General features: G+C 43.0%; 1 protein-coding gene and 1 long non-coding RNA gene across 2 annotated transcripts in view; one reads left to right on the top strand and one right to left on the bottom strand.

The window, feature by feature from the left end:
• Positions 1 to 26,434, bottom strand: part of usp43b (ubiquitin specific peptidase 43b) — a 175,403-nt gene that overhangs the window by 32,639 nt on the left and 116,330 nt on the right. The window contains exon 9 of the mRNA XM_066641551.1: positions 10,423 to 10,526. Coding sequence (XP_066497648.1) covers positions 10,423 to 10,526 — 104 coding nt within the window. The remainder of the gene's footprint in view (positions 1 to 10,422; positions 10,527 to 26,434) is intronic.
• LOC136664392 (uncharacterized) overlaps positions 1 to 26,434 on the top strand; it is an 88,119-nt gene that overhangs the window by 53,509 nt on the left and 8,176 nt on the right. The gene's annotated exons all lie outside the window — the stretch shown is intronic.

Genomic DNA, 26,434 nt, shown 5'->3' with positions numbered 1-26,434 from the left:
TACAGCACGATTTATACAAAATACCTTACACTGAGTGCAATATGCAGGAAGTAATAAGTGCATTAAAGAAAGACTTTCAGTGCAAGAGGGTTTCTGTTGCTCTGATGGTGCTTGGAAGCTCGTTCCACCAGCATGGTACCAGAGATGAGAATAGCCTGGACTGACCTGTACGGGGGGTTGGTCGTGTTAGTAGGCGCTCCTTTGAGGAACGGAGAGGGCGGGCGCTAACGTATGGTTTTAAGAGTTTATTGAGGAAGATGGGAGCAGAACCAGTGAATACTCTGAAGGCCATCATTAGTGATTTAAATTTGATGCGAGCAGCTAGATGTGCACTTGTAAGGGAGCTGAATTGTGGTGCTGTGACACACCTTTTAATTCCCTATCCCTGTCTATTTCCTCTGTTGTCTTCCTCTTATGTGGTCACACTCTAAAAACAATCTCCATTTGACTAAATGCTTGAAATCCATTACATTTTTGTGGATTCGGTTGCATCATCACACTCTGGGGTAATCCAAATTCAGAAGACGACTAAACTGAACAAGGGTCCAGACACTGGGTGTAAAAGAGCACTGAAATAATGAGAAAGGTCAGAGATGTGGGAGTAAGCCGAGTTGGAATTTGTGAAGTGCTGGAAGTAGCTATAGCTTTTATTGATCAAGAGAAGGCATGACCGACGGGGAACTGGAGCAAGAGCTAATGTGAGTCAGTCGAAAAAGGGAAATGTCTAAGCCTTTTCTCTCATGTTGGGCTCTAATTACTTGGGCCAGGTCACAGCTTTTTCCATAACGGAAAGGGCAGAGATATTAGTTTAAGTCAAGGGTTGGGAACCAACTGCCATTTAAACTGTTGCACAGCCTCTGTGTAAATAACTACAGATTAATGCCATGACTGCAACGTGTGCAGCACATAATGAATAATTAATCATCTTTGGAGATATCACTCTTCAAACTCGACACCTTAAAGATATCACCAGTGAGAGTGTACATTTAAAATGCAGCTGCAAGATCAGAGAAAAACAACCACAGGTCTTTACATTTCAGACCTTATGATTTTATTAACATTAACTCATTAATAGTTTTGGTGTTTGGTGTCGCAGGGACCTGAAGGTTGTGGGTTTGATTCCTGCTCCAGTTGACTGTCTGTGAGGAGTGTGGTGTATTCTCCCTGTGTCTGCGTGGGTTTCCTTCGGGTGACTGTCGGTGAGGAGTGTGGTGTGTTCTCCCTGTGTCTGCGTGGGTTTCCTCCGGGTGACTGACTGTGAGGAGTGTGGTGTGTTCTCTCTGTGTCTGCGTGGGTTTCCTCCGGGTGACTGTCTGTGAGGAGTGTGGTGTGTTCTCTCTCTGTCTGCATGGGTTTCCTCTGGGTGACTGTCTGTGAGGAGTGTGGTGTGTTCTTTCGGTGTCTGCGTGGGTTTCCTCCGGGTGACTGTCTGTGAGGAGTGGTGTGTTCTTTCTGTGTCTGTGTGGGTTTCCTCCGGGTGACTGTCTGTGAGGAGTGTGGTGTGTTCTCCCTGTGTCTGCGTGGGTTTCCTCTGGGTGACTGTCTGTGAGGAGTGTGGTGTGTTCTCCCTGTGTCTGCGTGGGTTTCCTCTGGGTGACTGTCTGTGAGGAGTGTGGTGTGTTCTCCCTGTGTCTGCGTGGGTTTCCTCTGGGTGACTGTCTGTGAGGAGTGTGGTGTGTTCTCTCTGTGTCTGCATGGGTTTCCTCTGGGTGACTGTCTGTGAGGAGTGTGGTGTGTTCTCCCTGTGTCTGCGTGGGTTTCCTCCGGGTGACTGTCTGTGAGGAGTGTGGTGTGTTCTCCCTGTGTCCGCGTGGGTTTCCTCCGGGTGACTGTCTGTGAGGAGTGTGGTGTTTTCTCTTTGTGTCCGCGTGGGTTTCCTCCGGGTGCTCCGGTTTCCTCCCACGGTCCAAAAACACATGTTGCAGGTGGATTGGCGACTCAATAATGTCCGTAGGTGTGAGTGAATGTGTGTGTGTCTGTGTTGCCCTCTGAAGGACTGGCGCCCCCTCCAGAGTGTATTCCCGCCTTGCGCCCAGTGATTCCAGGTAGGCTCTGGACTCACCGCGACCCTGAACTGGATAAGGGTTACAGATAATGAATGAATGAATTATTGTTGTACGTAGGGAGGGGGATTATTTCTGTGTTTTGTCTGATATAAAACACCTCGATACAGTGTGTTTAGTCTCTGCTTCACAGTCAGAAATACAAAATGCCTTGTGCACTTCAGGGATTCGATTACAAATGTCACTATAAACTGAAGAAAATTTCTTGGATTTAGAAAGTACACCACCCCCACTTACTGGCAAATGTGATTTCCCATCCATCATTTATGATTAGCCTTCAATTTGTTGAACAAGCCTGAGCCTTTACACTGTAAAAGCTCTTAAAACTCGTATAAATGGAGTGGAAACCATGCCCACCCATCACACCCTGCACACAGGAGCACACACGCTATGACATCCTTATCTGTTGTTTTAACTTATAGTTCCATGGCCCAGCTGTTGATGATTGTTTCCATCTACATGGAACATGTTAAACATGGCGTCGCTCTGCAATTACACCACCACAACACTAACGCTAAATCTCAAACACCTTGCTCTACACCGTTGGTGTTTTTCCACTGCATGGAACCTCTGTGACTCTACTCGACTCGGCACAGCTCGTTGGCTTTTCCACCGTCCAAGTCTGGTCCTGGTCCCTGGAACCGGGTAGGTTTTCAGTCCCAGCTCACTCCAGGTTTCAACCGTGCTGATTAGGTACTAAATGGTGATGTGTAAACCCTACAGAGCGCTGATTGGCCAGAGAGACGTGAGAGACGCCACTTGTAAAATCTCTTAAATTACAGCAGCTTTCACATTTATTTTTATCGGACTCACAACGGCAACTTGTACCTTTACCTCGAGGTGTTTTGAAGAGGTTTAAACACTCCTTCGTTCTGTGGCTGATTAAAATTTCCAGTGAAAGCCGAACGTGCAACAAGTAAAACTGATACGTGAGAACTGGAGCGCGGAGCCGTGTCGCAAGACTTCAGTCGATTAGAGCCGGATCCATCCGGTGGAAAAGTGACATTGGCAGCACAGAATGTAGTGGTGTAGTAAAACTACTTTTATAAGTCTTTAAAGTGCACTATTTAGGGAGTAGGTCATTGTTTGGGACAGAGCATTGTTTACCGTATTTTCCGCACTATAAGGCGCACCGGATTATAAGGCGCATACAATAGACGCTACAGTAGAGGCTGGGGGTTACGTTATGCATCAATTAGATGGAGCTGCGCTAAAGGGAATGTCAACAAAACAGTCAGATAGGTCAGTTCAACTTTATTAATAGATTACAACCCAGCGTAGTTTAAGGTAAAACATGTAGTGCAATGTTAATATACCCCACATGGGGGGGGGGGGGGACTTTTCCTCGATTCAATAATAATAATAATCACAATATAGTAACACTCGAAATAGTGCAAAGCGATAATAATATATCAATAACTCAACGTTGCTCAAACGTTAAAATCACACAACACACAAAATAAACACGTAAAGCTCACTTTACTAAGTTATTCCTCCAAATGTAGCCATCTCACTTTATTCCCTCGGAAACTCTGTTTAGTCTTCTTTACTTGGCGTAGGTCATCTTGTTGCTTCCTCCACTTTCGCACCATTGATTCGTTAATGTTAAATTCTCTTGCTGCTGCTCTATTCCCGTGTTCTTCTGCGTGACTGATCGCCTTGAGTTTAAACTTTGCGTCATATGCGTGTCCCTTAATAGGAGCCATTTTGGGGTCTTTACATAAAAAACAAATGGAAATGAAATGTATATACAGGTATATATCCAGCATGCACCGCGCGCGGAAGAAAATGAAGTAGGCGGCTGCTTACCGTAGTTGCGAGACCAGTTGTGGCTCAATATTGGTCCATATCAGAATCAGAATCTCTTTATTTCGCCAGGTATGTTAAACATACTAGGAATTTGTCTTGGTGACAGCAACACATGTATGACATGTAACACGTACACAGACTATTAACAAAAATAACTCTAAAAGAGGTGCAATAAACAATAAATAGACTAAAAAATACAGTTAAGTACTAGAAAAAAAAAAGAGCGTTAAGACATAAATTAGACAACATAAAATATAAATCTATACTGTACAGATATGGGTATGAGTATAAATGTTTCCAGATATTCCTAAAGTAGGTTATATTATATGTTGTTGTAGAAGTTACAGAAATATAACTTCTGTACGGCTGTGCAAAATAGCATAGTGCAAGTGAGTAAAGTGTCCTGTTCAGTGCAGTTAAGTCCAGTCAGTTTAGTTCAGTGGTTTGGAGACTCAGAGGTGTTCACTGTGGTTGAGGAGAGCTACAGCTCTGGGAAAGAAGCTGTTAGCATGTCGTGTTGTGCTGGTTTTGATGATCCTTAGTCTTCTACCAGAAGGGAGAGTCTGGAAGAGGTGATGTCCAGGATGTGAGGGGTCAAGCATAATTTTGCGAGCGCGTTTCCTCACCCTGCTGGTGTGGATCTCCTGAAGCGTTGGCAGGTTACATCCAATGATCTTCTCTGCTGATCTGATGATGCGCTGGAGCCTGGCTCTTTCTTGTGAGGTAGAGGAACCAAACCAGGTGGTTATGGATGAGGTGATGATGGACTCGATGATGACGTGTAGAACTGGATCATCAGGGTCTGTGGCAGGTCAAATTTCTTGAGCTGTCTCAAGAAGAACATTCTCTGCTGAGCTTTCTTGGTGATGGAGACGGTGTTCATCTCCCACTTCAGGTCCCTGGATATGGTGGTGCCCAGGGACTTGCACCTGATTGCACCGGATTATAAGGCGCACTGTCGGCTTTTGAGATAATTTGAGTTTTTTAGGTGCGCCTTATAGTGCGGAAAATACGGTATATGAGGTGCCAGGAAAGAAAAATACAATGCTGACACATTTTTTTCCACGCATGGTCCTGTTTCTCCTTTTTCTTTCTTTTCCCTTTTAGAGGTGTCTGTATTTTTCCTCTGCTTAAATTTTTATTCATCCCTGTCATCCACACCATGTCTGAGGAAATCTCTCGCAGTCTGTGTCGTATGGAGAAGAGGAGGTCATGTTTCTGTACTGCTTCAGTTCAGCTTAAACACTGTCCATTCCACTACTGACCAATCACAGTCGTTGTGGGCTGCAATGATGCGACGTGTAGTTAAATTTCTGGAGAAGTGTGTATCAGACTGTGGCGTAGGCTACTTAGGATTTGCGGTGACTCATTGCCTGCGGTGGAGGATCGGCGCAGTAGTATAAATTGAATTTGGACTTGGGGAGAAGAAACATAAACAAAGGGTAAAAATAACCAGAAATATATTAAGTCGTGTGACAAGGTAATCAATCCTAGAATGATTTTTTCCCAGGGGTAAAAACAAAGCTATTCATGTGATTTATTAAAGTGAGGTTTTTTCAAACTTGTGAATCTTGTTGGAACCAAGACCTTTGTGCTACTAACTTCAGAACATTTAAATAAAGTGAAGTTCCAAGAATAAGAAAAGAATCACAAGGAGACGTTGCAAGAAATACTTGACCAATAGACAAATATCCTTTAAACAGACAATCAGCCCAGGTCTGTGCCAGATTACTTTCCAAACCACTGGATTTAGCACTGATTGAGTGATTGATGAAGGCCAGTGAGACGTGTATTAGGGGCTTAACTCATAAAGGAAGGAGTTCCTGTGAAACAGGATGTGCACAAAACCTGATTCCATTCTTCAGTCTTTTGTTCTTGAATCTCTTGTTCACTGTCTCTGAGAAAATCAATACTCATAGTCAGAATGCACAGTGGGGCATGTAACAGACTACTCTTGTACACAGTTTGTAAATAGGTGAGACAAGGCCACAGGCCTCTTTTGGGGTTAGGTGTGGGTCTGTATGCATGACGATCTGTCAGAAGGCTACAGCTCTTGCTGTGTAACTGTGCACTTCAATAAACATGTTGATTGAAAGCAGCAAAAAGGCCAGAAAGCAGAAATCTCTACGGCTCTTTCATAGACCTCATCCTCACACTGAATACACTTCCCATAAAACAGTGAATGTCACTTGCTATTCAGTGAATTCAGTGTCCTGCTAGACACCAAGTTTAAATTTCATATTTCGGAGAATTAAAGCTGTGATTCTTTTATTATTAAAATATAACTGCACCGTTATTTTAAGCAATGAATGTAGTCATTTACTCAGTGTGTTATTTTTATTTTATTTACATATATATATTAAAGTTTTATATATATATATATATATCCAGAAAATTGACTAAATTTGTCCACTTTAAAGGGGCACTTTGGAAAGGACCCTCCGCTCACTCCGTTATCTGTAGCTCATTTCACTGGCGCTTTTCCAACAATATGGGCATGTAAGGACACCAACGAAAGGTGTTCAAGAGCCTCTGTAACATGGAGGTAAACAGGGTAAGGACACTCACTTCGCCTGTTTTAGTTGGTGTTAGTGAACGTTAGCTTGACTCGCTAAACTCGGTGGCTCAGATTATACTCGGCTACGTAGCTGCATTACGGAGGTTTATAGTGTCGGATGAATTCGAGTTCGACTTCGATCACATTTACAAGAATAACGGTACCTCTAAATTTGAGTTTAGCTTATTGCTAGGCTATTGTCATGAATAATGTTGGTTATTTAGCTAGATACTGTCATAACAGTCAGTCATAACGGTGTTTTACCGCGGCGTTGTTCAGCTGTTGTCCACCAGTGACGTCACGGTTTTGTTCGAGAATTTCCGTAGGGAGCTCGGGTTTTTCCGTCAGTTTAATAAAATTGTCAGTTTTAAAGCAAATTAAGCTGCTATTTTCATTTTAATTCATACTTATATCTGTCAGTAACTACAATAATGTGGAATATTCATGGAGGTCCATTAAGTGGTGCTTAGGCTTTAACCATCTATCTCTTCCAGTGTACAGCAAAGTGATATTAACTGCAATTGTAGAATTTATTTTGACATACCTTATTTCAAAGAGCAGTGAGTGAGGAAAAATTATCATTATTATTATTATCACACAAAAATTCTCACACATTCCCACACAAATGTAAAATATTGAAAAACCAGGTTGTAATCTCGTTTGCCCATCAGTGTTGTTTTACATGCGTAATAATAAAGCAGTAAAAACAACAAAAAAAATAACAGGGAATTTTTTGAGAAGCCATTTTTCAGACACTAATGTATGGTAGATACAGTATAAAAATTAAACTTGTTGTATCTATGTACAAGTGTTTTCCTATTGTTTTACACTAACTAGATTAATTAGATTAATTAGTTAACTAGATTAATTTAAAAATTTTAATTAAAACTCCAGTAATTTGGAAGCCTTCACTGAGGGTTGTTTCCATGATCAAGTGGCTGCTAACAGTGCATCTGGAATGTATCCACAGCACTTGTCCCAGTTAGGGGTGGGCGATATGGCCCTAAAACAATGTCACGATATTTCAGGGTATTTTGGCGATAACGATATTCTTGCCGATATGAAAAAATACTAAAAACACAATATTTCAACAAAATAAATGTTATGTTAGTATTAATTTTATAAAATTAATAATATGTTTAAATTTAAAAAACAATCGTAACTTACCAAGATTCTGACTTTGTATTAAAAATATTTAGAATATTGATATTTTAGAACCAAACCACTTCCACACGACTGAAGTCACTTGTCTTTTAGAGGAAATTTTTGAATGCAGAGCAAATTTCCACCCTGTCTCTGTACCTACATAACTCACGTAATTAATGTATGCCATATTGCATTTAACTACATGACATCGTTATATAAACAAGTTAGAATATCACGATATTGATATTTTTTATAGTTGAAAAATATTTTGAGATATTGTTGCACACGATACGCTATGGTACAGCCCTAGTCCAAATCAAATTTTTTTTGTTCCTGATCCAAGTCTTTTAATATTGAATATTTGCCAAAACCAAGCCCCGTTCCGATACTCTGATTTTCCTAGACAGTACTGTTACACAGTGCACACTTCATGTACAAAGTAAACAAATGCTGTCTTCAAAAACAGCTCATATAAATGATTTAATATTATTTTTAATATTATGTGAAATTATCTAATTTGATTTTTATGTATAAAGAACTACTCTGGTTCTAAATGAAATGAAATGTACTTTCTTCAAGACACGGTGCTAAAATAAGTTACATATGTTTCAGCACTGACCTGTTCCTCTCAGTGCAGCTGCAAAACAAACCCCTGTAGGCGGGGCTGTGACTCCATTAGCAGTAGCACTAAATGGTGGACATCTAACTCTGACTGCTGATTGGCTTAATAAAAGTAACGAACAATGAGAAGTGCATTCTCTGTTTAGGAGCCGTGGCTGAGGGAGAGTAGCGTGTCTCAAACAAATCATGGTTCTTAACATTCTCGACTCAAAAATGCAGGATATAACGCATCCTGTATGGGTCAAAACACAACACGGCATTTAGTGTCCAAATATAGGAGGATTGGGGACTCTAATCACGTCCCCTCACGCTCCAGCTATGAGTCTGACTCGCGGAAATGTGCATTTGTGCGGAACAGTCAGAAAGAAGTGTCCGTTACGGTGGCCAGCAGAGTCAGGTCACAACAACCTTTAAAAAGTTACAGGAGGACGAGGGATTGTAATTAAAATGGAGGATCAGACTTAAGATCAAGCCCAATAAAGCCAATACAGATCAGTAAAATAATGCTGCGATCAGCCCTAATAACCGCCTTATTCCAAAACGGATTAAATTCATTATTCCTTTCATAATTCTACACACAATAACGTATAATGACAAAGTGAAAAACATTCCTTTGGAATCATTTCTTTGGAATCTTTGCAATTTACAGCCTCAAGTCTTTTTGAGTATGATGCCAATGCCATGCCAATTTCTGGGCAGTTTCTCCCATTCTTCTTTGCAGAACCTCTCAAGTTCCACCAGGTTGAATAGGGAATGTCGGTGCACAGCCATATTCAGATCTCTCAGAGTTGTGGGTTCAAGTCTGGGCTCTGGCTGTGCCACTCAACAACATTCACAGAGTTGTCCTGAATCCATTCCTTTCTTATCTTGGCTGTGTGCTTAGGGTCATTGTCCTGTTGGAAGATGAACCTCCACCCCAGGCTGAGGTCCAAAGCGCCCTGTAGCAGGTTTTCTTCAAGGATGTCTCTGTACATTGCTGCAGTCATGTTTCCCTCGACCCTGACTAGTCTATAAGTTCCTGCTGGTGAAAAACATCCCCACAGCATGATGCTGCCACCATCATACTTCACTGTAGGGAAGATATTGGCCAGGCCATGAGCGGTGCTTGATTTCCTCCCGATGATTGGTATTCAGGCCAAAGAGTTCAATCTTTGTTTAATGGGACTGGAGAATTTTGTTCAGAAGCCTTCTGGCAAATGCTAAGTGGGCTGTCATGTGCCTTTCACTGAGGACTGACTTCTGACTGGCCTCCCTACCATACAGGCCCGATTGGTGGAGTGCTACAGAAAGTGTTGTCCTTCTGGAAGGTTCACCTTTTTCCACAGAGCAAAGCTGAAGCTCTGCCAGAGTGACACTTGGGTTCTTGGTCACATCCCAGGCCCTTTTACCCAGATCACTCAGATTGACTGGGCTCTAGGAAGAGTCCTGATGGTTCCAAAATTCTTCCATCTTCTAAGGATGATGGAGGCTACTGTGCTAATTGGGACCTTCAATGCTGCAGCAACGTTTCTGTACCCTTCTCCAGATCTGTGCCTGGATACAATCCTGTCTGAGGTCTAATGACAATTCCTTGGACTTCATGGCTTGATTTGTGCTGACATGTACGGTCAACAACCTATAGTCATGTGCCTTTCCAAATCATGTCCAATAAACTGGATTTACCACAGGTGCACTTCAATCAAGTTCCTGAAATAACTGAAAGCTGATCAGTGGAAACAGGATGCATCTGATGCATTTTCAGTGTCATAAGGATGTGAATCTACAGGGTGGGCCATTTATATGGATACACCTTAATAAAGTGGGAATGGTTGGTGATATTAACTTCCTGTTTGTGGCACATTAGTATATGGGAGGGTACTGAAAGCCTGTGCTAGCATTTCTCCTGCGGTGTTGCTATCAGTGTGTGAAGAGTGGGAGAAGAGGGCTGCATTGACAATCCAACACAATGGGCAGCACTTTGAACACATTTTATAAGTGGTCAGAAACTTGTAAATAACTCACGAAAGAATAAAGTTACGTTAAAATCAAGCACACCATTGTTTTTCTTGTGAAATTCCCAATAATTTAATGTGTCACATGACCCTCTTCCCATTGAAAAAACAAAAGTTGGATCCAAAATGGCCGACTTGAAAAGCGCTGTGTTTATTTTCCACTGTAGAACAGACCTAAAGTTGATCATTACAAATAAATGCACACAAGCTTGCACACTCTCACCTCCTCTCTTACCTGTCCACTGCTGGGTGGTAAAGTGGGCGTCCATCTTGAGGACTCAGATAGCTGCAGGATATTGATCCACCAACAACACGTATCTTGAACAGTACTCTGGTATTCTGCAACAACAATAACAACAAAAAAAAAGTTACCCTTCTTTAATGACCAATTACCCAAATGACCACTCCATTACACACTATTTTACTGCAGTTGTTGGCAACTTATCATTTAGTTTTGAAATTAATATTGGATGTGTTTAAAATAGTTAGCTTGATTATATAAATGGTGGCATCTTGTGTTCAAGTCCCATCTGGGTGGAGTTTCCATGTTCTCCCTGTGTCTGCGTGGGTTTCCTCCGGGGTCTCCGGTTTCCTCCCGCAGTCCAAAAACATGGAGGGTAGGTGAATTGGCTTCTCTAATAACTGTCCTGGTGTATGAGTGAATGTGTATGAGCCCAGATATGGATTGGCGCTCTGTCCTGTGTGAAACTCTAGTGCCCGATGCAGTCCTCCAGGTGGACGGTCGTTCCTGGTCGAGAGTACGATGTGTGCGTTTGGCTGCCGCTTCTCTCCAGTGTGTGTGTGGATTGAGCGTTCTGAGCAGTGTGGATTGTAAAGCGCTATAATGATAGATAGATAGATATTAAAAAAATCAGCAACCACAGTACAGAGCTTCATTATATCAGTGTTCCCATTATTCTGCAAAACAAGATTTTGGTGCTCTGCTTCTGTGTGCCTTCTCAGAGAGGTTGCAGATAAATCTTCGATCCAAACAGCATGGTGCATTACTGCCTGTCTCTTAGGCTAAATCAATTTTACACTACTGTTGAGTGTTTTGTGGGATTGTTGACTCCATTGGGTGTTCTGCTTATGTTTATATTGTACTTCAAAGTACAAGAGCCTTCAAAATAGTGCAGCTGTTAAATAGGGTGTTGTTAGCAAACACAGCTAATGATGGTGCATCAAAATTTGTCATTCCCCATACCACCACTGCACCACTGCTGAGCAAATATTATGAGTGTTGGACCATGCTCAGTACGGCGGTGATCCTGGAATGGCAGTGTGAAAGGTGCTGTTATGCATCATGCTCTTTGCCCATGTGCCCTTTTCACACATTACATTACTGGACTGTCTTTCTTGCTTTGTATCATTCAGACATTTATAGCTTAGATGTTATTTCTCCCGAGTGCATCAGTTAATACATGCCATGAAAAGCAGTAAACAGGAGGTGGCATCCAACAGCTGGCAATGCTGTGTTAATTTCGCAAAGACACATTGGAAAGATTTTTCTCTCTTCACTCTGGAATCATTCAGATTCATATACACAGTGGAACCTCTACCTACGAACTTGATCCGTTCCGTGACCCGGTTCGTAAGTGGAAAAGTTCGTTTCTCGAGTCAATTTTCCCCATTTAAAATAATGGAAAAGCAATTAATGGGTTCCAGCCCCCGCCCCGAAAGTCACCCTTTTTGCACTGATATACGTTTACAACACTCTCAAATTAGTAAAAAATACATGTAGCGTTACTAAAAATAAAAGAGAAATACAGTGGAAACAGTAATAAAAAAGAAATAATAAAGTTGTAAGTGGTTACACATCGCTACCTTGAAGACGTGACGACTGGCTGGAGCAGTAACACAGGCACTGGCTGTATGACGGGAGGTGGGGGGCGGGTGGAATAACGGAGAGTAGGCGGTGAATGTGGGGAGACCAAGCGTAGATACGGCTTAACTTAGCACGAATTTCGATGTCTGCTGTTTACACTAATGCTAAATTGCTAAAGCTACAATGTGCTAATCTTAAAAGCTCACTCCAGTCTGGGGGCGCTGGGAGACTCGCCTATTGGGGTCAGTGGACATTTCCAGCCGCCGGCTCGGAGGAGGCTCGGGTTCGTTTCTAGAGTCGTGGTTCGTTGGTGGAGGCAAAAAATATCCAAATGCCCGGTTCGTATCTTGGAAAGTTCGTTAGTATAGTTTCCACTGTACTTTTGTACTATTGATCCCAGAGGGAAATTGCTGTTGTTACAGTTGCAACAGTTTATGTAAAGAATAAAACTCCTGTGGCGCTCGGTGGTGTATTTTCGGTGGAATGAGTCTTGCACTGAACGTGCTCCGGTGTTTCATCACTGTGTCTTAGAGTGGGTGGAAGCCATTGTCCATAACGCCCTGTAGCTTAGATAGCAGCATATAAATATGATTACAACAATACACACCAATCTCGATTTTACTTGTTAAACTAAAGTGACACGGGCTGTAATCTACATGGATTGTTTTTCCTAGTAATGCATTGGCTTTTGTTCAAACAAGTTCTGGTTCTTTTCCAGGGTAAAGGCTGTACTAACTCTGGCTTCTGTTGCCAATTTTTTATTTAATTACTGATAATGACTGGGTAAAAGACAGTGAGATGTGAAGCCATTTACATATCTATTGTATGCATTTTACAGAAAGCACACATGATCAGTATTTGTGATTCCACAAAGTGTACCTTCTAAAAAATGTAATTGCTACTAGAGCCATCTGTTGCTGTGTTTGTTGCCAGACAATTTGCCCCATGGGTCATTATTATGTGTGAATGTAAGACTGTTACAAACCTCTAGACTGCAAGGATTACTAACACAACAAGCATGAGAGCAGACGAAATAAAACAGAAATAAAGAATACACAAAGCAGTTTTCAACACTGCGGTGATAATGCAGCTTATTTACGCTGTGTTCAGAACAAATGCCTGGTGAATCCCATTAGAATCGTTAGCATGAATGGGAAAGTCACACTAGGAGAGCAGTTCAGTTTTGTTTGTGATTCATTTTGCTTCATGTCGTGTTCATCTAAGTGAACTTCACAAACCGTGGAAGCAGGAGCCGAGAGAGATGGGGGAGGGAAATAGAGAGATAGAAAGGGGAGGGGAGGGGGAGAGAAAGAGCAAGATAGAGAGAGGGGAGTGTGAGAGAGAGAGGGGAGGGGGAGAGAAAGAGAGGAGAGAGCGCAAGGGAGAGAGAAAGTGAGGGGAGAGAGAGGGGGAGAGAGAGCGAGAGGGAGGGGGGAGAGCAAGAGAGAGAAAGTGAGAGGGGAGAGAGAAAGTGAGAGGGGAGAGAGAGAGGGGGGAGCGAGGGAGAGAGAAAGTGAGAGGGGAGGGGGGGGGAGAAAGAGAGGGGGGGCGAGGGAGAGAGAAAGAGAGAGGGGAAAGAGAGGGGGGATAGAGAAAGTGAGAGGGGAGAGAGAGGGGGAGAAAGAGAGGGGGGGGCAAGGGAGAGAGAGAAAGTGAGAGGAGAAAGGGAGGGAGGGAGCGAGAAAGTGAGAGGGAAGAGGGGGGAGCGAGGGAGAGAGGGGGGGAGAAAGAGAGGGAGAGAGAAAGTGAGAGGGGGAGCGAGGGAGCGAGAAATTGAGAGGGGAGAGATGAGGGCGAGAAAGGGGGGGAGAAAGAGGGAGGGGGGGGGGAGAGGGGGGGGAGCGAGGGAGAGAGAAAGTGAGAGGGGAGAGGGGGGAGAAAGAGAGGGGGGGCGAGGGAGAGAGAAAGTGAGAGGGGGGAGAAAGAGAGGGGGGGCGAGGGAGCGAGAAAGTGAGAGGGGAGAGATGAGGGCGAGAAAGGGGGGGAGAAAGAGGGGGGGGGGGAAGAGAGGGGGGGAGCGAGGGAGAGAGAAAGTGAGAGGGGGGGAGCGAGGGAGAGAGAAAGTGAGAGGGGAGAGAGAGGGAGGGGGGGAGCGAGGGAGAGAGAAAGTGAGAGGGGAGAGAGAGGGAGTTGGGGGGAGCGAGGGAGAGAGAAAGTGAGAGGGGAGAGAGAGAGAGATGTTTTCTTATCCTTGTAGAAAAGTACCCCTAAAACATAATTTACTGCAGTTCTATCTCTCCTGAAGAAACGACTGCATGTCTATTTTCTGGTGAATTTCAAACTAGCATGTGTCAGTAATCCTAAAGGCTCAAGGCTGACTACCTGACTGCCTTCTTGGTGTCACTTTTAAGCCACACATCGTCTGTTGTGGATCAGTGGCCATCAAATATAACACAGTCAAGGACATTTTATTTTCATTTCAACTACGACAGCGCACAGTGACTTTAAACATGATGCAGGTGATGTTTTAACACCAGGTGTCTACGGGACCCACAACACAACCGTGATTCTTGTAAAAAACTAATGAGAAGAACAAACATGGGTTTCCTATTAAATGAACAGAGCAGTTGCTTAAATGCAGCGCGTGCAATTTAATGAACCAGGTACTGGGCTCTAACTAAGGGTTAAATCCTTAAGATTTTTTACATAATTTATTTGAAAGCAGTCATATTCCTGAACAGGGAGGAGACAGACTGTATTATAAATGACTGGGCTGTGTGCTGGACTGGTAGGAGGAGGTATTGTACAGTGGCCACAGAGTGGCGCTAGTGGCACAGCACGTTGTTTGGAATGAGCTCAGCTCAGCTTTTTAAGTGGATGCGAGGCTTGAAGGGAATATTTATATGGGATTTTAAGACCTTTATGTATTTTAATGAGATTTAAAATGTAAACATTTCATATCACATCGTGTCTTTACAAATACATCTAAAAAAAACCTAAAAATATAAATCTGATTCTTCCCAACTCCAGAATCGATTTGATTTGTTTCATGGGGAATTTTGTAATTACTCATATTTAAATTAACAAGACCTTATTTTACATTTGTATTCGTAGCTTTGACTGGTAGATCGCCCCTTTGTTGTGCCTTTTTCGTCTAGAAATCTTTGCTCCAACAGTCTTTATAACTTCTGAGAGAAAGGTTGGGGCTAAACTGTGTAGAACAAATAAACAGAGAGAGATGCGTAAGCATTTAAAAAGAAAACATCACAAAAAAGTGAAATCTCTGTGGACTGTGAGATGGTGTGTTTATTTATTTAAAAATTCATAATAACTTAGAAATAATAGGATTACACACGGCGCTCAATTACACTGAAATATTCAAATCTGTTTCTTAATGAAATGGTGCTTTCATTTAAATTGTGCTCTTTGCAGAAAAGTAAAAACCACTGTTTTGTCGTAAGTTGTGGCCAAATAAGTGGCATCCAAATGTATTTATTGAGACAGATGTCTAAATTGTTGGGAGTTACAGAGCCCTCCGCCCCATGAACACGGCACCGCTTCCGTGGAAAGGCAGAATCTTCCCGATGAATTTTAATGTAATTGAAATGTCACTGATGTTTTTAAACGTTGTGGCGCTTGTTTGCTGCTCTGTGATTGATGTTTTTTTGAGGCAGCTCTCTGAGACTAGGTCTTGTTTGTCTGTATCTAATGGAAGTTAAATGTTGGGACCTTCGGAGATGTTTCAGAAAGCAATGAGTGAGAAACAATTAAAATATAATGTAATTAGTTTTTAAGGGGAATGTGGAGCACTGTCACTTGTTCTCAAACACATCTGCATTCAGCAGCGGTCTGTAGCGCTGTCTAAACTGAGAGGCTGCTTTATCCCAAAAAATAAATTGATTTCCTCTCCTCTTTCAAAATGAAATCACGCGTTAGTCTGGCCTCAGCACCTCAATAAACAAAAACAAGAGGGAGAGAGGGAGAGGGAGAGACAGAGAGCGAGTGAGAGCAAGAGAGAGGGAGAGAGACAGACAGAGCAAGGGAGAGCAAGAGAGCGAGAGAGACAGACACAGAGAGAGGGAGAAAGAGAGAGAGGGAGAAAAAGAGAGTGAGATCAAGAGAGGGAGAGAGACAGACAGAGAGAGAGAGCAAGAGAGACAGAGACAGACAAAGAGTGTGTGAGAGAGAGAGAGAGAGAGAGGAAGAGAGAGAGACACTCTACGGATAAAAATAGATTGTGAAAAGGGGGACAAAAGGAAAATGTGGATTACTTCTGTGAGTTATTTCTTTTTCTGGAGCTGTGGTGTTCCACTGATTGCAGAGATGAGAACATTATTGCCTCAGAAAAGCCAGCAGTGTGTGATGGTGGTAAATGTGTTATTACTGAGTCATATTCACCTTGTATTACTCTCTCACTCTCACACACACACACACAGTGATTAACAAGACTGAAGGGGTTAAATATGATGGGAAATATCAGAGATCAGACAAAAATGAAAACCTCTCTTTCCCACTGCCGCTGCTCCTCACACTGATCGCTGAGCTGATGTGTTTATGAGCATCTCAGCAGAGTGGAGCGTGTGTTCTCCACGGTGTCCAGCAGAGGCCAGTGTCTGACTGCTGATGGAGGAGGACAGGGCTGAGCAGAGGGACAGAATTTAATCCAAAAGAAATGTATTTTGTTTGGAGATCGCTCAGATTAAATTTTGAGAATCATCTACAGCAGCAGCACCATTTTTTATCAGACGTCCAGGAACACAACTGGAATTTTTCATCAGGAATCATGTAAAAGAACTGTCTTATATATATGCATTGTCGTCCTGATACACTGCACCGCCTTCAGGACAGTGTTTGAACCATTGGATGCACATGGTCCTCCAGAATGGTTCGGTAGTCCTTGGCAGTGGCACGCCCATCTAGCACAAGCATTGGGCCAAGGGAATGCCATGATACGGCAGCCCAAACCACCACTGATCCACCCCCATGTTTCACTCTGGGCATGCAGCAGTCTGGTGGTACGCTTCTCTGGGGCTTCTCCACACCGTAACTCTCCCGGATGTGGGGAAAACAGTAAAGGTGGACTCATCAGAGAACAATACATGTTTCACATTGTCCACAGCCCAAGATTTGCGCTCCTTGCACCATTGAAACCGACGTTTGGCATTGGCATGAGTGACCAAAGGTTTGGCTACAGCAGCCCGGCCGTGTGTATTAACCCTGTGGAGCTCCCCACGGACAGTTCTGGTGGAAACAGGAGAGTTGAGGTGCACATTTAATTCTGCCGTGGTTTGGGCAGCCGTGGTTTTATGTTTTTTGGACACAATCCGGGTCAGCACCCGAACATCCCTCTCAGACAGCGTCCTCTCGCGTCCACAGTGAATCCTGTTGGATGTGATTCCTTCTTGGTGGTACGCTGACGTTACCCTGGATACCGTGGCTCTTGATACATCACAAAGACTTGCTGTCTCGGTCACAGATGCGCCAGCAAGACGTGCACCAACAATTTGTCCTCTTTTGAACTCTGGTACGTCACCCATAATATTTTGAGCAAAACTGTGCTCTTACCCTCTGCTAATTAACCCTTCACACCCTGCTCTTACTGGTGTAATGTGCAATAATGAAGATTGGCCACCAGGCTGCTCCAATTTAGCCATGAAACCTCCCACACTACAATGACATATGTTTCAGTTTCATTGTCCAACCCCTGTATTTATATAATCTCCTGTGTTTCCGTGGGAGGGGCTAAAGTGATCTGCATGTGTGTTGAGAAAGGCATTAGTAAATCAACTACTGAAGTGGTGCTCAGTTGACTGAGACTGTCAGTGCAGGTTTTGGTCAGAAGGTGTCAGCCTTAGTACATCCACGAATAAACAGAGAGGGATATTACAGATGGACTACAGTAAAGCTCAGCAAAAAAAGTCTGATTGGAGCAATAAAGTCTGTAATGTGCTCATAGGCTAGATATCATGAGGCCTAGAGTCATGTAAACATGTAAAAATGTCAGGCTGCAGAGAGCAGAGCCTACACAGATGGATGACTGCTATACTCCCCTTACGCCTCGACTGTGAAAGCTTTATAGCAGTCAGAACCAGTAGAAGTCAAACCAGCTTCTTCATTAAGCAACAGAATGTTTATCAAGAATTAATCAAGGAAGAGTGGCATATACAAACTGACTTAAGAAATACCATAAAGACATTCTTCTGAGGCTGTTACTTTCAGAGCTGCATTGACTGTGAACTCAGCTGTAGCTGTGTTAGTAATTGTACAGAGTGGGCCATTTATATGGATACACCTTAATACAATGGGAATGGTTGTTGATATTAACTTCCTGTTTGTGGCACATTAGTATATGGGAGGGGGGAAACTTTTCAAGATGGGTGGAGACCGTAGCGGCCATTTTGAAGTTGGCTATTTTCACATTTTCAGTCTGCACGTCTCGTATCTTCACAGCATAGACAATTGCCTTCAGATGACACCAAAGATAAACGTCTAAGGGGGTCAGATCGGGAGCCCTTGGGGGCCATTCAACTGGCCCACGACGACCAATCCACTTTCCAGGAAACTGTTCATCTAGGAATGCTCAGACCTGACACCCATTATGTGGTGGTGCACCATCTTCCTGGAGAAACTCAGGGAACGTGCCAGCTTCAGTGCATAAAGAGGAAAACACATCATCGTGTAGCAATTTCACATCCAGTGGCCTTGAGGTTTCCATTGATGAAGAATAGCCCCACTATCTTTGTACCCCATACACCACACCATACCATCAAGACGTGCAGCATCTGAAACTACGGATACTGAAAGCCTGTGCTAGCATTTCTCCTGCGGTGTTGCTATCAGTGTGTGAAGAGTGGGAGAAGAGGACTGCATTGACAATCCAACACAATGGGCAGCACTTTGAACACATTTTATAAGTGGTCAGAAACTTGTAAATAACTCATGAAACAATAAAGTTACGTTAAAACCAAGCACAACATTGTTTTTCTTGTGAAATCCCCAATGAGTTTGATGTGTCACATGACCCTCTTCCCATTGAAAAAACAAAAGTTGGATCCAAAATGGCCGACTTCAAAATGGCCACCATGGTCACCACCCATCTTGAAAAGTTTCCCCCCTCCCATATACTAATGTGCCACAAACAGGAAGTTAATATCACCAACCATTCCCACTATATTAAAGTGTATCCATATAAATGGCCCACTCTGTATATTTTAGAACCACATTTTAAGTCTAGAACGTGACCTAGAGCAGCAGGTTCATTGCAGTATATCATTCACATCCCACATCCATTATTTGGAGTCAATTGTAGTGTCACAGAAATTATCCGTAACAGCCAAATTATCTTTAACAGTAAGGTTGGGATACGCAAAGTAAACCCAGTTATTTATAGAAAGGGCGACCAGAGAGAACACATTACTGGGATGAATCCCGTTTTGGCCTTGTCTGTGTAGCATTTTTTCATACTCTGTATTCGTCTCTCTCTCTCTCTCACACACACACACACACACACACACACACACACATTTAGTGAAGTGTCCAGAGGTATTCAGTGCTAATCTCTTCTCACTCAAATATATACAATTTGAAAAACAGTTGCCTCTCTGCTCCTAATGTAAAGTGCAGGAGTCTGTCACCGTTGTTTAAAGCAGTGCTTATGGCTGCCTGGGTGTTTATTTCTGTTAAGACCACCCATGGTGGTGGTGTGAGGGAAAAAAATAGGTTAACACCAGCAGGGAACATATGCTTCTTCCCACTCTCGGTCTAATCCAAGGCAGAGACAAAATATGATTCCTATTTGTTTCCTTGCTCTCTTTAAAAGCATGCAGAGGTAAACACTGGTTTGAAAATAAGTACACATCCAAAAACGGGAAACAAGACATAACCATTTGTCTCCTCTATGCCCAAGTGCTGATTTGTGACTGCTGAGGATTACCTGCTCTGGCATCATCCAGGTGAAGCAACTCCCTAATGTCTAGAAAAGAGCTGTGTGAGTGTAGCTATCACTCACTGATTTAACCCTGACACTCTTCAAACTTTCATAACCCGGGAATAAGTGAAATCATCGAAATGACCACAAAAACCAGCAGAAAAAAACAAGTTTTGTTTTTTTTAAACGTTAAATTCACTTTAAGCCGTTTTGGAGCGTTTCTATTGGTCCATTCATTGTGAAACAGCTGCTGTGTTCAAATGATGTAGTAAATGAAAAATAAACAAACGGGAGATGCATGTTTTCTGTGGTCAGACAATGTCTATGTAAGAGTGAGCTGACTGAAGAGGATGGACTTTTCAATGGGAACAAAACTGCACTTAACTCTGACATTAAACACTAATGTTAGGATTGAGACGTTATTAAATGGGATAGCAGCTATTAGCTGATACTGTGCCTTGAATAAGCGCTGGGATCTTGGGTTCAAGTCCAATCCGGTGGAGTTTAGATGAACTGGCTTCTTTAATAACGGTCCTGGTGTGTGAATTAATGTCTTTATGTGCGTGAGTTACTATTTGTGCCCAGATATGGATTGGCACCTTCTCCTGGGTGAAGCCCTAGTGCCCGATGCAGTCCTCGAGGTGGAAGTAGGTCCCTGGTCGAGAGTATGCTGTGTGCATTTGGCTGCTGCTTCTCACCAGTGTGTGTGTAGTTTGTGGTTGAGTGTTGATTGTAAAGCAGTCTTGGGTTTCTAGAAAGGTGGCTTAGTGGTGAGCACGTTCGCCTCTCAGTGCTGGGGTCTTGGGTTCAAGTCCCATGTGGGCGGAGTTTCCATGTTCTCCAGGTGTCTGCTTGGGTTTCCTCCGGGGTCTCCGGTTTACTCCTACAGTCCAAAAACATGGAGGGTAGGTGAATTGGCTTCTCTAATAAATGTCCTGATGTGTGAGTGAATGAGTGTGTACCCAGATATGGATCGGCGCTCTGTCCTGGGTGAAGCCCTAGTGCCCGATGCAGTCCTCCAGGTGGACGGTCGTTCCTGGTTGAGAGTACGCTGTGAGCGTTTGGCTGCCGCTTCTCTCCAGTGTGTGTGGATTGAGTGTTCTGAGCGTTCTGAGCAGTGTGAATTGTAAAGCGTCCTTGTGTGTCTAGAAAGGCGCTATATAAGTGTAACGATAAATAAATAAAATAAACACTATGACAAAACTGACTTATACAGGACACTTCCTGCTTAAAGGCTAAGCACCACTTAATGGAACTCCATGAATATTTCACATTATTTTAGTTCCTAACATATTTCAGTATGAATTAAAATGAAAATAGCAGCTTAATTTGCTTTAAAACTGACAATTTTATTAAATTGACGGAAAAACCCGAGCTCTCTACGGAAATTCTCGAACGCGACCGTGACGTCACTGGTGGACAACAGCTGAACAACGCTGCGGTAAAACACCGTTATGACTGACTGTTATGACAGTATCTAGCTAAATAACCAACATTATTCATGACAATAGCCTAGCAATAAGCTAAACTCAAATGTAGAGGTACCGTTATTCTTGTAAATGTGATCGAAGTCGAACTCGAATTCATCCGACACTATAAACCTCCGTAATGCAGCTACGTAGCCGAGTATAATCTGAGCCCCGAGTTTAGCGAGTCAAGCTAACGTTAACTAACACCAACTAAAACAGGCGAAGTGAGTGTCCTTACCCTGTTTACCTCCATGTTACAGAGGCTCTTGAACACCTTTCGTTGGTGTCCTTACATGCCCATATTGTTGGAAAAGCGCCAGTGAAATGAGCTACAGATAACGGAGTGAGCGGATGGTCCTTTCCAAAGTGCCCGTTTAAAGTGGACAAATGTAGTCCATTTTCTGAATATTTTGGGATCTTTGGGCCATTTGTGCACAGATGTCCCACTGTACATTGAATGATTGCAGCCAAAAACAACACACCTTTTCCTCATTCTGCATTAAATTAAGTGCAGCTTCTAGAGTTGTTGTCCACCATCTCCGTCACAGGCAAGACGCCTATTAGAGTTTCCCAACACCGCTGGGGGGGGGGGACTAACGGTCTTTTAAACCTTATTCCTTCAATTAGTAAGAAATAACATGTTTTCTGACTCTCAATAAACACAAGTTAGGAACTCAAACTCCACTGTATTTATTTGTTTGACACTTTCATAGAGCTGCTGCTTAGACTTTTAAATCAAAACATTTACTGATTGCTGAAGTTGAAAATTTTGACCAAATTAAATATTAAATATGTTAGAGCTTTTGCAAAGAAAACATGCATTAACAGCATAAATAATGTGTGTATAACAGAGAAGATTATTGAACATGTACATCCAAATTCACACAAACTTTTGTGTTATGTTATTTAATCCAGACTTATGGCAGAGATGAGTTTTTAACAGGATTGCACATCTTCTGGTATTTGAGGAGTAAAAAGAGATATAAAAGAGAAGTGTAACTGGTAAGTGGTTGTAGGAGATTGATGCTTGCTCATGCTGTCACGCTGAGGCTCAGAGGAGGGATGGGAGGGAAGAAAAGCTTCTGTAGAACAGCAGTTGGCGAACAGCTCTGATTAAATAGAGTGAGATTTAATCAAATGGCCTACTGGGGGCTGGACAGACGACAAGAAGAATAGGGCGAGAGTGTAATGAATGGAGGAGGTGCCTCTCAAGGCCCTCGCGGCTCAGTTCAGAACCAAACGTCTCTCGTTCTCTAACGTTTCCTCGCTTTGCCACTTGCACTCACTCTGCCTTACATGCTTTCTACATGTATCTCCACCATTTCTCCTGCTGTGATATCTCAGTTTCTTTGTTCCCATCTCCTATTCTACAGGGTGGGCCATTTATATGGATACACCTTAATAAAATGGGAATGGTTGGTGATATTAACTTCCTGTTTGTGTCACATTAGTATATGGGAGGGGGGAAACTTTTCAAGATGGGTGGTGACCATGGCGGCCATTTTGAAGTTGGCCATTTTGGATCCAACTTTTGTTTTTTCAATGAGAAGTGGGTCATGTGACACATCAAACTTATTGGGAATTTCACAAGAAAAACAATGGTGTACTACGGATACTGGAAGTCTGTGCTAGCATTTCTCCTGCGGTGTTGCTATCAGTGTGTGAAGAGTGGGAGAAGAGGGCTGCATTGACAATCCAACACAATGGGCAGCACTTTGAACACTCATTCATTTTATAAGTGGTCAGAAACTTGTAAATAACTCATGAAAGAATAAAGTTACCATTGTTTTTCTTGTGAAATTCCCAATGAGTTTGATGTGTCACATGACCCACTTCTCATTGAAAAAACAAAAGTTGGATCCAAAATGGCCAACTTCAAAATGGCCGCCATGGTCACCACCCATCTTGAAAAGTTCCCCCCCTCCCATATACTAACGTGCCACAAACAGGAAGTTAATATCACCAACCATTCCCATTTTATTAAGGTGTGTCCATATAAATGGCCCACTCTGTATGTTTCTTTTTACAGTTGTATTCAGAGGTGTGGACACCGTTGCGCCAAAGTTTTTCTTTATCCACTTCAGGGTACAAATTATAGTAAAATATGTTATTTTTGGGAGAACTTCTCAGTTAATGTATGTGATACAGGCAAATAGGCAGGATGCAAGTGTCAGTTGGCTGTACTGATAAAGTCCAAACAACTAAAAACACTAGACTGTTGGAATAATAAGAACACAGACACTAACACAACAGCAAGGGAACAACAACAGCTACATCATCACAGAGGACATAGCAAGGTTACAAACAACAAAGCATGACAAAGCACAAGGGGGTAAAAATACAAAGGGAAAAAGCAAATAGACAAGGAGGAAGAGCAGGGCCACAGAATTTGTTCTGTTTTTGTATGTTGTATTTTGCAAATGAGCAATGATTCCACATAAAACCTGGATATAAATGTCTGTCTACAGAACAGTGGTTCTCAACTGATCTCACATTGGGACCCACGTTCTCCTAAGGGTCAAATTGTCCCGCCTAAATACATAGACCCTCTACACAGATGTTTGTTGTAGTATGTGTATCATATCGGTAAATTTACTCCTTCCTGGGTTGAGAAGGCTATCAAAACTACTTCCAAAGTATAGGCAGTGGTTCTAAATTAATGTCACATTGGGATTTCCCATAGTCATTAAAGCATGACCCAGTTTTATAGAATTCAAGCCAAGCAAAATTCATATTTCAAAAATAGGTCAATAAACAGTGTCATCTACTTATTTAATTTAGTTTTAAAACACATAAGCTACACACACATTCTCATCCCTGATTTCAGAGCTCATTAATCTGATAACACAGCTGTCACTGATCACAACCGTGCTGTTTACTCTTCTGAATGTGAATAAAACATGAGGGTTAAGTCCCATTTCAGTGCACGTATAATCCATATATTCTATAGGGTCAGTTTTGCTCTTTGACATCTTACCTATTACTGGCAGTATAATATTTGCCTGTCCCCTTTCGAAATGTTGGTGTTACCACGACTAGCCTCTTGAACCCTTGTCAATATTACATTCTGACATAGGTACCTGAGCTTTTTAATACATATACCTTCATTCATTCATTGTCTGTAACCGCTTATCCAGTTCAGGGTTGTGGGTGGTCCGGAGCCTACATTGAATCACTGCGCGCAAGGCAGGAACACACACCAGAGCGGGCGCCAACCCCTAACAAGGCGACACACATTCACTCACACCTATGGACACGCCACCTACCGGAACACCTGGAGGAAACCCACGCAGACACAGAGAGAACACACCACACTCCCCACAGACAGTCACCCCGAGGAAACCCACGCAGACACAGTGAGAACACACCCCACTCCTCACAGACAGTCACCCGGAGGAAACCCACGCAGACACAGAGAGAACACACCACACTCCTTGCAGGCAGTCACCCAGAGGAAACCCACGCAGACACAGAGAGAACACACCACACTCCTTGCAGGCAGTCACCCGGAGGAAACCCACGCAGACACAGAGAGAACACACCACACTCCTCACAGACAGTCACCCAGAGGAAACCCACGCAGACACAGTGAGAACACACCACACTCCTCACAGACAGTCACCCGGAGGAAACCCACGCAGACACAGAGAGAACACACCACACTCCTCACAGACAGTCACCCGGAGGAAACCCACGCAGACACAGAGAGAACACACCACACTCCTCACAGACAGTCACCCGGAGAAAACCCACGCAGACACAGAGAGAACACACCACACTCCTCACAGTCACCCGGAGGAAACCCACGCAGACACAGGGAGAACACATCACACTCCTCACAGACAGTCACCCGGAGGAAACCCAAGCCGACACAGGGAGAACACACCACACACCTCACAGACAGTCACCCGGAGGAAACCCACGCAGACACAGGGAGAACACATCACACTCCTCACAGACAGTCACCCGGAGGAAACCCACGCAGACACAGGGAGAACACATCACACTCCTCGCAGACAGTCACCCGGAGGAAACCCACGCAGACACAGGGAGAACACATCACACTCCTCGCAGACAGTCACCCGGAGGAAACCCACGCAGACACAGGGAGAACACATCACACTCCTCGCAGACAGTCACCCGGAGGAAACCCACGCAGACACAGGGAGAACACACCACACTCCTCACAGACAGTCACCCGGAGCGGGACTTGAACCCACAACCTCCAGAACCCTGGAGCTGTGCGACTGCGACACTACCTGCTGCACCACCGTGCTGCTTTTAATAGATACATTGTTTGTTTATTCATTTACCAAACCACTCCCTCGTTTTCGGTCATGACCTACCAGCTGAGGGAGCCTACTAAAAAAGATCGGTACAGGACACTCAAACTTTTCAAACATAAGTATGTAATTATACCTATAAGGAGTGTGTTACACAATCAGGTACATTTTCATTCAGTACAGATAGGCTCCGAGTCTGTCAGACAGTTCCCCCTTTTTCCATCTTACAAACACAATACATATAATTATAAAAATATTCTGCAAGACCTTTGTAAACTATAATTCATAAAGCTATGACTCGTATGTAACAAACAACAAAGGACATAAGCCTGCATAAACATCTGTAAAGGCTTATTCCAACAAATGGCAGTTGTTAAAGTACCTTCTATGACCACTAATGCCTATGCTGTAATGCATATTAATGAACGTTTCTGTTCATTTTAATGATAGGTGTCATATAGCCGTATAAATGATGGCCTACGCTTAAGAGCCACTGTGTTTCTTTCTGCAAAACAAGGCTGTACACAAAACTAATAATTGAAATCATTATAAAACATCTGTTTAACGTCTGATTGCAAGCTTTGTGTTGATTAAAAGTTCAGAATCTGCAGTCCTCGTTCTTTCAATGAGCAATAATCGAGAAATAATTAATATAGAATTACATCATGCTTTTGTTAATGATGAGAGCGGCTTCTCGGATTAAAAAATAAACACAGTTGGAAAAGCTGGTGGCATTAATGAGCCCTTGTGGCTTTTCCGATACGAGCGCGCTAATTGGTGTGTTTGTCAGCAGCGAGATGGTA

The sequence above is a fragment of the Hoplias malabaricus genome, chromosome 13, assembly GCF_029633855.1.
Source record: "Hoplias malabaricus isolate fHopMal1 chromosome 13, fHopMal1.hap1, whole genome shotgun sequence".
Taxonomy (NCBI): Eukaryota; Metazoa; Chordata; class Actinopteri; order Characiformes; family Erythrinidae; genus Hoplias; species Hoplias malabaricus.
This window is presented reverse-complemented; position numbering and strand designations above follow the sequence as displayed.